The sequence below is a fragment of the Sarcophilus harrisii genome, chromosome 6 (genome assembly GCF_902635505.1).
Source record: "Sarcophilus harrisii chromosome 6, mSarHar1.11, whole genome shotgun sequence".
Lineage (NCBI taxonomy): Eukaryota > Metazoa > Chordata > Mammalia > Dasyuromorphia > Dasyuridae > Sarcophilus > Sarcophilus harrisii.
In genome coordinates this window covers 158,889,341-158,901,830 of record NC_045431.1, presented here as the reverse complement: position 1 = coordinate 158,901,830, position 12,490 = coordinate 158,889,341, and the positions used below count along the sequence as shown (strand labels likewise).

General features: G+C 35.8%; 1 protein-coding gene across 1 annotated transcript in view; it reads left to right on the top strand.

Annotated features, from left to right (window-relative positions):
* The window catches only part of FAM47E (family with sequence similarity 47 member E), a 41,656-nt gene extending 31,725 nt beyond the window's left edge, over positions 1–9,931 (top strand). Inside the window, exon 8 of the mRNA XM_031941964.1 lies at positions 9,799–9,931. Within this exon, the coding sequence (XP_031797824.1) occupies positions 9,799–9,924 (126 nt within the window). The 3' untranslated portion in view covers positions 9,925–9,931. The remainder of the gene's footprint in view (positions 1–9,798) is intronic.
* The last annotated feature ends 2,559 nt before the right edge of the window (positions 9,932–12,490 follow it).

Sequence of the window (12,490 nt, the reverse complement as noted above, 5' to 3'; positions counted from 1 at the left end):
TGTTATTGTTGTCTTTAACTATATGATTGTATGGTGGTATTGTTCTTTTGATTATTTCTTCCCTACACATCTTTTCATATATATCTTCTTTTTTTACTTCATTTTAATAATTTCTTTTGGCATAATATTTTTGTTACATTAATGTAACGTTTTCCAATCTACATACTCCTCATTTACCTCCTAGGGTATAGTGAGAGTAGAGAAAATACTGGATCTTGACAAATTCCTTGGTATTTGTATATTTTTGTAACTTCTACTTGCTTTTCTTTGTACTTGTACCTTTTCTTGATACTTAATAAATATTTATTAACTTACTCTTGCCATATCTAGTCATACCTCAGAGATCTTGAAAGTTCAGTTCCAGACTATTGCAATAAAATGAGACATTCTGTCAGGAAGTGAATAACCTGATTCATCATGAGTCCTTTGGAATTGTTTTGGCTATTATCTTAATAAGAGTTATTGGGCCTTTCAAAGTTGTTTGTTTTTACTATATTGTTGCTATTTTAGAAATTGTTCTCCTGCAACTCTAAGATACCACTACACACCTGTCAGATTGGCTAAGATGACAGGAAAAAATAATGATGATTGTTGGAGGGGATGTGGGAAAACTGGGACATTGATTCATTGTTGGTGGAGTTGTGAACGAATCCAACCATTTTGGAGAGTAGTTTGGAACTATGCTCAAAAAGTTATCAAACTGTGCATACCCTTTGATCCAGCAGTGTTACTACTGGGATTATATCCCAAAGAGATTATAAAGAAGGGAAAGGGACCTGTATGTGCACGAATGTTTGTGGCAGCCCTTTTTGTAGTGGCTAGAAACTGGAAACTGAATAGATGTCCATCAGTTGGAGAATGGCTGAATAAATTGTGGTATATGAAAATTATGGAATATTACTGTTCTGTAAGAAATGACCAACAGGATGATTTCAGAAAGGCCTGGAGAGACTTACACGAACTGATGCTAAGTGAAATGAGCAGGACCAGGAGATCATTATATACTTCAACAACAATACTAGATGATGACCAGTCCTGATAGATCAGGCCATCCTCAGCAACGAGATCAACCAAATCATTTCTAATGGAGCAGTAATGAACTGAACTAGCTATACCCAGAAAAAGAACTCTGGGAGATGACTAAAAACCATTACATTGAATTCCCAGTCCCTATATTTATGCACACCTGCATCTTTGATTTCCTTCACAAGCTAATTGTACAATAATTCAGAGTCTGATTCTTTTTGTACAGCAAAATAATGTTTTGGTCATGTATACTTATTGTGTATCTAAGTTATATTTTAATATATTTAACATCTACTGGTCATCCTGCCATTTAGGGGAGGGGGTGGGGAGGGGTAAGAGGTGAAAAATTGGAACAAGAGGTTTGGCAATTGTTAATGCTGTAAAGTTACCCATGTATATATCCTGTAAATTAAAGGCTATTAAATTAAAAAAAAAGATAAGAATATAACAGATATCCAAGAAATGTTTGTTGAATAAATAAATCAATTTCACCAATAGTATTATAAAAAAAAAAAAAAGAAATTGTTCTCCTGTTTCTGCTGACTTCATTTTGCATCAGTTCATATAACCTAGGTTTCTCTGAAACCATCCCCTTCATCACTTTGTTAATGACACAGTAGTATCCTACTCCATTTATATATATCATAACTTGTTGAGCCATTTCCTTCTCAACAGATACCTATGAAAAGGATATTTTGGGGGGGGGAAGAAAGAAAAATGACATGCTTTATGAAAAAGATGTCAGAAATGTTAATGGTTATGATCTCATGAGAAGTTAGGCTGACAGCAAAAGCTTGAGATAGTTGCTCCTTTTAGGCTGACAGGGGGAAATTGAACCCTGAAAAAAGACATCAGAAATGGCACTGACCTCTGAATCTCTGGTAACCATTTTGCTAAAGCAAAGTGCCAGAAGGTTTTCACTCTCTATCAGGAGCATGGAGCAATTAGATAATTTCTTCTTTTCTCCATAATATTCTGAAAGTGAAGTGAGAATTCATCCTTAAAAAGATACAAATTCATCTGTGAAACACCAGTAGGAAATAGAATTAAAGATCTCAGATCTAAGAGTAGCACTCACTTCTACTTGTACATTAATAGTTTTATTTTCATTATAATAAAGAGTAATAATAATAACTAATATTTATATAGCATTTACTATATGCCAGGTATCATGTCAAGTGCTTTACAACTGTTGTTTTTATCTTTACAATGACTCTGGAAGGTAAGTGCTACTATTATCCCCATTTTACATATGAAGAAATGAGCCAAACAGAAGTTAAGTGACTTACACAGAATCAGAAAAGTATCTGAGGCCATATTCAAACTGAGTTCTTCCTGACACTAAGCTCTGGGATCTATTCATTCATTATTTTTGCCATTTATAATTCCTCTGTAAGCAGGACTCAATATTAGGTCCCAAATGTGGCAATCCCAGCAACCTTGATGGAGAGAACTGTTCTAATAATTTTTGCAAATCTTTCCCATTTTTCTTCTACTTGTAGTCCTTCTTTCATTTTCATCCTTAATATTCTTGGGATGACTTTGCTTAGTCAGATGATTTCTTTAGACTGGTTTTACTCTAGATTTTTTTCCCTCTGCTTTATGAGATGATATTGTTCATAATCATCTTCTTTGTAAGCCTTTTACAAACAAGTTTTACAGTCTCTCTGTCTCTGTCTCTCTGTCTTTCCCTTACCCCTCGATGCTCCCATTGTCTTCCTCTCTCCCTCTTTTTTCTCTCCAGATAGATATAGCAAAGAAAGAAAATATTTGTTGACTAAGATGATTCTTTAGCTTTTTCCATCTTTTTACTAAGGTAATTAATTTACATTGATTATATTTTAATGTAGAAGTTAAACCAAAGTTAATGACATACCTCTTGTCCATTCTCCACTTTTTATTTTTAATACCTTGTTTAAATTATTCCAAAGTTCCTTATCCTAACAAAAACCACAAGTTCTTTGATCATTCTCTAATAATTCTTTTATTTCTTTACTATTCACAATGATTTCCCCTTCCTATTGCTATTTAAGTAATTAATTTTCCTTCCTCTTAATTGCTTTATTTTTGTCCATGTAAATGTTTTTTTTAAAGAAACAAATTATTTTGTTTTTTGTTCTTTCTGCATCCTGTCTCTCCCTTTTGCAATCTCTTCTCCAAAATGTTGCCAAAATGGTTTCATAATGTACAGATTGAACCATGTCACCTCCTGGTCTGAGGACCAGGTCAGTGAGTCCCAGTGACTCATTAAGAAAAAATGGAAACTTTTTTTTTCACATTTAAAGCCCTCCATAAACTGGCTCTCGCCTGAGCTCATTATATATTACAGGACTCTTATATACTCTATGCTCTGGTCAGACAAGACCATTGACTATTCTTGTACATGGCATCCTATCTCTCTTTACTCAGGCAAATATCTCATGACTGAAATATGATCGTTTCTTATCTTTACCTCTTTGAACCCTTGATTACTTTCAAGGTTCAGCTCAAGTGCAACTTCCTTAGTTGCTTGCCCTGCCATCATTTTATATTTATTTTTTATGTATTCTCTCTATATTTGTATTTATTGACTTATTAATGTAGTACATGCCTTTAGCAGGATTCCCTAGAGGCTGAGGACTCTTTCCCTTTTGAAATTGTATCTCAGTCACCTTGCATAGTGTGTGGCATATAGGACAACTAGGTGACACTGGCTAAAGGGCCAGGCTTGGAGTTAGGAAGACCTGAATTCAAATCCAGTCTCAACAGCTACTAATTGGGTGACTCTGGGCAAGTCACAACCCTATTTGCCTCAGTTCTTCATCTGGAGATGGAAATGACAAACCATTCCAGCATCTTTACCAAGAAAACTACATATGTATTCATGAAGAGTTGGACACAGATGAAGCAACATCAGAATATAATAAAGTGCTTGACATTTAATGAATGCTTATTGATTAATTCAATTTTTTTGCTTTTAATTATTTTCATTTCCCCTTTGATCTTAGTGATCTTTTATTCTTTGGAGTATTGTTAGTTTTCTGGCTTTTCTAATTTTAAGGTGAAAATAGCTAACTAATCTTTTCTTTTTCTTTTTTGTTAATATATACATTTAGGAAAATAAATTTGCCTCTTGGAAGTATTTTACCTCTATTATATAAAGTTGTATATTCTATGCTAATGTGATATAATTTTCAGTTGCTATAATTTCATCTTTGATTGAGTCATTCTTTTGCAAATCATTTATAATGATTCATTCTTCATTCTTAAGGTGTATTTAGTCCTTTTTTTTTCTTTATTCCACCTTTTTTTCTGATACAATATACTGAAACCCCATACTGCCTGACAGTTGAACTCTGGGAAAGGCAGACAGTGATTCCATCTCGAGAAAGGGAGTTTTCCTTCTTAGCTATCACTCTTTTCACTTGCAAGGCACAATTCTTCTCAGAGTCTGCTCTGACTTTTTTTTTTTTTTTTTTTTTTTGAGGCTACAAGAATCATAGCTTTTATTTGTTTCCTTTCTTGCTTTCTATTCTAATTATGGAAGAACATTGTTTAAAATTTATCTTCGTTTTTCTGGGTTTTGTTCCGTTTTTATTTTCATTTTTTCAAAGTATCAAAAACTGAATTATAGAAATTGTGACACGGGACTTAACCTGATGTCACGGAGATAAAGAGGCCCCAAGAAGACATTGGCATTGTAGGGATAAATGTAGATAGATAAGATCTGGGATATAGAATGTCCTATGTTTCTCAGAAAAAAAAAACACACAACAGATTAGATACCTTTTAACCAGAAATTTGAGAAGTGGATCGATTGTCCATGTGATCAACTCAATACCATATTCTTTTTTAATTAAAGATTTTTATTTACAAAGCATATGTATGGGTAATATTTTCAACATTGACCCTTGAAAAACCTTTTGTTCCCAATTTTCCCCCACTTCTCCCCACTCCTTCCCCAGCTGTCAGGGAGTCTGATACATGTTAAACACATTAAAGTACATGTTAAATCCAATATATGTATACATATTTATACAGTTATCTTGCAGCACAAGAAAAATCAGATCAAGAAGAAAAAGAAAAACTGAGAAAGATAACAAAATTCAATACCATATTCTTAATCCTCATTTAGAATATAAGTACAAACTAGGAATGTTGCTAATATCTATAATTTTTTTCTGTGGGAAGGCTAAGATTCGTGGATCTTTTGAGCTCAGGAGTTCTGAGCTTCAGTGGGCTAAACTAATGGGATGTTTCCACCCTAAATTCATCATTAATATAGGGAGCCCCTAGAAAGAGGGGGAGTACTAGATTGCCTAAATCTGCACAAGTCAGAAACAACAGGAGAAAACTGATCATAATGGGACTAGATTTAGGAGTAGTCGTGGATTTTCAATCTGAATAAGTTAAAATGAGTCACATAAGCACTGCTTCTTGCGTTAATTCATCAATTTTTCCCTGCTTGTCTATCTTTGTGTGCATGTGTCAATGTCTGTATCTGTCTGTAACCCTCTCCTTCTCTCTGTCTATCTCTGTCTCTGTTTCTCTGTCTGTTTCTGTCTTTGTGTCTCTCTCTCTCTCTGTCTCTCTGTGTCTCTCTCTGTCTCTGTCTCTCCCTCTTTTTCTCTGTCTGTCTCAAACCCCCAAAAATGGGATGTTTTGCCTTACTGTGGAGCAAGACTGATCATTATTTAAGTCAGAGTTCTGACATTTTTCAGTGATTTTTTTTGTGCACCCTGTAAAAATTCTCTTGGTTCTGCTTATTTCATTCGGCATAAATTTTTTAAAATAACATTTTACATTAAAATTCCCAAATCAATTACATTATTTACATTAAATATTCCACAATTTGTTCAATTATTCCCCATTTGATAGAAATCAACTTTGTTTCCAGTTTTTTACTATCACAAAAAAGAGACCTATACATTTTATTTTTATAAAGGTAATGTTTCACTCAGAGTTTGATCTCCTTGGTATGTGTCAAGTGGAAATATCAATAGAATAAAGAGTAAATATAAATTAGTGATTTTTCCTGGATAGTTTAAATTTGGTTTTCAGAATTAATTAAACAAATCCATAACTACAATAGTAAATTTAGTATGTCTGTTTTCCTATTGCCCGTCCAAAATTTTCCACCGCTATCTTTGTTCATTTTGTGCTTTTGATGAATGAAAAGTAAAACTCAGAAAAATTTTAATTTGCCTTTCTCTTTTTAGTTCTTTGTAGCATTTTGTCACATGATTGTTAATAGCTTGCACTTCTTTTGAAAATGCCCATTCATATCTTTTTGCCAGTTATTTGTTAGGGAATAGCTCTTGATATTATATATTTATATCAATTTTATCATCTTGGATATCAGACTTTTATTAGAAATATTTAATGAGAAGTTCTCTCTTCAATTAATAGCTTTTTTCTTATATTATCCAAAGTACTTTGTGCCCAAACTTTTCAATTTAATGTTATAAAAGTGATCTACTTTATTTTTTAATAATTCCCCCCCAGCCATAGTTGTGAAAGGGATCTCTTTAGATTGTATATCCATGTATACATATATTATATTTAACATAGATTTTAACATATTTACCCATACATATAAAAAGCTATAATAAAAAATAGATTGTATATCCATATGGAGCTTACTGTGGTATATGATATAAAACTTGGTTTCAACCTTTTTTTTGTCAGATTGGTTTCCAGTTTGCTTGTTGTCTTCCCCATTAGACTGTGAGGTCTTTGAGGTCAGGGACTCCTTATACCCTCTCTTTTTTGTATCCCCAGTGCTTACATGGCACAATACCTGAAATATAGTAGACACTTAATAAATGCTTATTGATTGACTAGTTGATGATATGGGCTGATCGTAATCTTAATCAGAATTAATTTCTGAAATCTTAGAGAGAGCCCAAGCTGGCTAATAGTGTTATTACTATCAGTGTTACTTCTCATATACCCTGAAAATATCTACAATTGAAATTCTAGGCAGTGGAGTTATTTACTGTCTCCAGGTTCAGTCCATTACTTTTAATAAACCTAAATCTCTGCAAGTGTTTCTATCACAGTAGATTTAGTGCCTGAGCCAGGAGCTGATTTAGGCAGTCCTTTTGCTGCTCAGGGGTTGTCTTTCATTTAGAAACTGGGGTAACAGTTCATAATTTCTCTTCACCTTCTCATTTAGAAATGAATCAAACCACCCCTTGACAGTAAGTGGTTGTGGTGAATTAACTTTGCTGCTCTTCATCAATGCAGGGGCTATCCCAATTGTTATATAGAGATCATCAGCCACATTTTCTCCTATTCTCTTTACCTCAAAACTCTTTAACATCATTCCTACTCTATTATTCCCCCCCCCAGTATCTTAAAAAAGTGGTGACTCTTCTCCATACTAAGACCAACATATTTACATGTGTTGTGATCCTATCTCCCCTCATTTTCTCTTACAGAGTGCATTCTGAAACATTCAAATCTCAAATCTTTGACCTCTTTTTATCAACTCTTTTCCTATTGCCTTCAAATATTCCCAAGACTCTCCAATCTTTAAAAAACCTCCACAAGAGCTTACCATCCCGTCAAGGTATCATTCTACATCTCTCCTCTCTTCCTCAACCAATTTATTGGAAAACTTGTCTATACTCATTGCTTTCCTCTTTCTCTCTCTCCTTAGCCTTTTTTGGGGAGTGGGAAAGAGAAAGCAATCACAATTAAGTGACTTGTCTAGGGTCGTATAAATAGATTAAATGTGTGAGGCTAAATTTGAACTTGACTCCAGGAACAATACTATGTCACACCACATAGCTAACCTACTCCTCAATCTTTTTGAAATGCAGCTTCCAAGCTCAGGAAACTACTTTATTCGCAGTTATCAATGATCTCTTAGTTGTTTCATTTGATGATCTTTTTCTCCCTTCTCACCCTGCTTGACCTGACTTCATTTGACACACTGTTATCTACATTCTCCTCTTGGATACAATGTTCTTCCTCTTTGAGTTTCCATGACTACTCTTTCCTCAACTTTTCTTTTTATTTTCACAACAGCTTCTTCACAGCCATTCTTGCCTCAGATCTCTCCCAACTCCAATCCATGCTATACAATGTTGCCAAAAATTTGTCTTAAATGCAGATCTGACCACAGGACTCTCCTGCTCAATAAATTCTATTGGATTCCTGTTATTCCTAGGATAAAATCTAAATTTCTTAGCTTTTAATAGCCTATACAACCTGGTCCTGAGCTAGCTTTCCAGCTTCACTGGGCATGATCTCCCCTCCTGCACTCTCAAATCTTGTCAAACTATCCTCTCTATTCTTCCCTAAGAACAAGTTCCCCACTTCCATAGCTTCAAACTGTCTTTTCCACATGTCTGATATATCTTCCCACTCCCTTACCTCTGTGTCCCAAAGTTTCTCTTCCTCTAAAATGCATTCAAGCTTTATCTAATTCAACTAAAGACTAATAAGACTAAAGACTTTATTGCTTCTCTCCTTCCCAAGCTATCTTGTATTTATCTAGGATGCATATATTGTATTTATTCACTTTAGATTTATGCTGCATTTATTTTTACATGTACTTGTCACCTCTCCTGTTAGAATGTAAACTCATTTTTTCTTCCTTGTACTCACACCTCTAGCAGCAAAAACAGTGCCTGATATATAAATTCAATTCGGTAAACATTAAGTGGATACTATGTGCCAAGCACTGGGGAGACAAATAAAAAAAAGAAAGATTCCCTGTCCTCAAGGTGTTTATAGTCTAGTAGGGGAAGACAATAGGTAAAAAGAAGCTGAAGTAGGAGATACCAGAGGGATCCTTGACATCTCAAAGTGATGGAAATCCACTGATGGAAAATGGAGTCTTATTTTGCCCTGATCCAGATTAGCCTAAGATGCTATAGGTGAAACTAATATTTATCCATGTAATGTGTGTCGTGCATGTAATCGCACATACGTCGAGTGGTACTCATGTTAATTATAGTATGCACTGAAATTTATTTACTTGATTACATACTAAAGTTGTGCTTCATACATATACATATATAACAAGTGCTGTAACTAGAGTTGTCAACACATTGTATTGTTGTTTCTTCATTTACATAAACACTCATGCTTCAGCCTGTTGTTATTTATCTAACAATATTGATATGGGCACTGAGATGGTGCTGTAGTGGACAGAGTGAGATCCTTGGACTCAGGAATTTGGTCTCAGACACTAGTTTAGCTGGAGTGATATAGCTAGCAAGGAAAGGAGCCAAGTCTCCTGATTGTGTGTGTGTGTGTGTGTGTGAGAGAGAGAGAGAGAGACAGACAGACAGACAGCGAGAGAGAGACAGAGAGAGACAGAGAGAGACAGAGAGAGAAGAGAGAGAAGAGAGAGAAGAGAGAGAAGAGAGAGAAGAGAGAGAAGAGAGAGAGAGAGAGAGAGAGAGAGAGAGAGAGAGAGAGAGAGAGAAAGAAAGAAAGAGAGAGTGTCTATGTATCTGTGGGTGTCTATGTGACTGTGTCTTTGTGTATCTCTAGGTATTTATGTAGGTGTGTGTGTATGTGTCTGTGTATAGCTGTGGGTGTCTATGTGGGTATCTGTGTCTGTGAGTATCTGTGTGTATCTCTAAATGTCTATATGGATGTCTTTGGGTTTCTGTGTCTGTGTGTGTGTGTGAGGTATCTGTGTGAGGGTGGGTGGGTATCTGTATGTGTATTTTTGTGTGTCTGAGTATATTGAGGGAATGCTCTAGAGGATTCCCATTCATTGGCTAATGCTGTTGTCTGCTTCTTTTTTTGGGGGGGGGGGGAAATCTCTAGTTCCTCTCTAGATTGTTCAAGAAAGATGACAAAAACTCTCCTGAAAACAATCGCAAGCTCTCTCCTCAGCCATCGCAGTTGCTGCTGCAGTTAAAGGCAAAGAAAAGAATCCAGAGTGGAAGCTAGCCAGAAGTAAAAAGTAGAAAGCACAAGGATTTTTCTTCTTCCTGCTTTCCCTCACCCCACTTCCTCCTTCATTTTTAAAAACGTTAAATAAACTTGTCAATTAGAACATCCATTAGAGTTTGTTATGCAGCTTTTACTCGGCAATATGAAAAGTAGCTCCTAGGGCTGAGGACATATCCCATGGAGACTGTAGAGGGACAGCAACCTAAGTTCAAATTCCCCTTCAAATATTAGCAATGTGACTCTCATAGAAGTGATGACCTAGAATTTTGGACTCCAAGTCAGAGAGAATTCAAATCCTATCTCTTCGTAACTGGGTGGCCCTAGGCAAGTCATTTATTCTCTGCCTCGGTTTCCTCATCTGAAAAATGGGGATAATAATAGTGCCTACTTCCTAGGGTTGTTATGAGAATAAAATGATATGATTTTTATAAAGTGCAAACTTTATATAATTTATAAATGTTGGCTATTATTGTTATTTAATTCATTAAAACTGTCCAACATCCTTCTGCGGCAACTTAATAGTCTTTTTTTTTAAACATTGGACACACACATATAGTATATGCTGGATATATATGTATATATAAATACATAAACACATATATACATATGTAATATAAATATATATATATATATATATATATATATAAAATTTAGGTAAACATGTAGATGTAGTATGTGTGTGTGTGTGTGTGTGTGCTCTTTTCCCTCAGTTTCATCCTGATCATTGCTTGCCGTAATTTTGTTTTCCTTTTGAAGGAATGTTTGTCTTAGCAACAGATTTCTGTCTTAGCCTATGATGTAAGATCATAGGGACTTAAAGAGAGCTCCTGAAGTCATATAGTCTAGTATTTGTGGCATACTGAATGTCCTCTGGAATGAGAATATTAAAAATTTTCCTTTGGGAATTTATTTTTGTTTTTTGGCTATATATATATATTTTTTGCATCAAGGACCTTGACTCAAGTCTATTCTAGAATTAGGGTGAGAAAATTGCTTGCAGATGGTTGGATTTGGAGAACACCTCTGAAATTTGAAGCTGGGGCAGCCCCCATGTGCCTGCTCTCCAGAGGAAGAGTTTATTTCTGGGTTCAGTCCATCCTATCCTGTGCAGGCAGAGAATATTCAGAGCTGACTGAAGCTGACAGGTGCTACTGATTTTTTTTTCTTCCTGACCTGTGATTTCATCACTGTGAGAAACTCATAGCAAATGGTCACTAACTTGGGCAAGATTATGTCTTGGAGCAGGGCCTCTTAGCTGCAATCTACAGATCCCCAAGCAGTCTCTGCATAGATTTCAGAGGATCTGAAAATTTAGATGGGGAAAAAAATTACAAAGTTATTTTCACTAACATCTAATTGAAATTGAGCATTGCCTTCAATTATGAATGTGATAAACCCCAGTAGTATTAGCACTGCCTGTGATGTTCTTGTTGGTCCTTTATTCTTGAAGACGACCAATGACATCAGGAAGGTAAAGTCTTGATTTGAATTTGGTTTAAGTGAAGCAAGGTGGTGTTTTTCTTCTTTAAAATAATAATATAATATGGTTTTCTGTGGGGGAGAGGAGCTTTTCTGGAGGCGGCCTTAGTTTTAGTTACAAGTAAATAATCACCCAAAATGCAGCCAGCTGATAAAAAGCAAACGTTTATTTTCTCCTTCCAAGTCTTGTCTCTTTCTTTGGGCCCGGTTAGCTCAGAGGCCCATCTCTCTGCTTGGTTCCAAGCTCTTGCAGATTATCCCTTGCTTCCTACCTCTGCTCTCTCTCTTTGGTTCTAAGAGCTCTTGCAGCTTTGTCCTTTGCCTCTGCTTTCTGCAGCCTCCAGATGGAATGAATCTCTCTTGCCTCTGAGAGAGGGCTTCTGGCTCTCAATCTCCCAGAGTGCTGAATCTCCGACCCCTGGGAATTTTTCCAAGTAAAAACTCTCGAGTGGCTCACTGAAGCTGTATTCATGCTGCTTCTCCGAGAGTGGGATTGTGGGATATCTCCCAGCATGCTCTCTGGCCTGAAGAGCTTCAAGGGAGGTGTGAATTCAGATATCTCATACCAAACCATGAAATCTCCCAAACGTGTGAACTCCAATGAGTACTTAAATACTTCTTGCTTATAAGAGCTCTCTAAAGGTATGAACACAAGCATTATTGTCTATCAGTTGTACTTAGTACTTTGTTTCAAGTTCTGGCCCATAACATCTCCTCGTAGGATCAGATTAATCATATTGAACCATGCTAAATTAGAAAATTATTGTCTCTATCAACTCTAATGACTTAACAATTTGTAAAGATTCCAACAAGGCAGAGCTGTGCAAGGTCATCAGCCTTACCTTTTCCTCCAGAATCATTGGGGTTCAGTGGCAAGCCATAGGTCAGGAGGTCTGGAGATGAAATGGCCCCTGGTGCGGTGGGAGACTTTAAGCCTTTTAAGCGAAGGTGTTTCCCATTTAATTTGTTTGAGGCAATACCCATTCAGTGATTAGTGATTAAAGCCAGATAAGAATTGAGGTAAAAGATGGCCTAGTTTGCCTTCACAAAAGAACTAATCAGGGAGGGGAAAAACTTCAGAGTT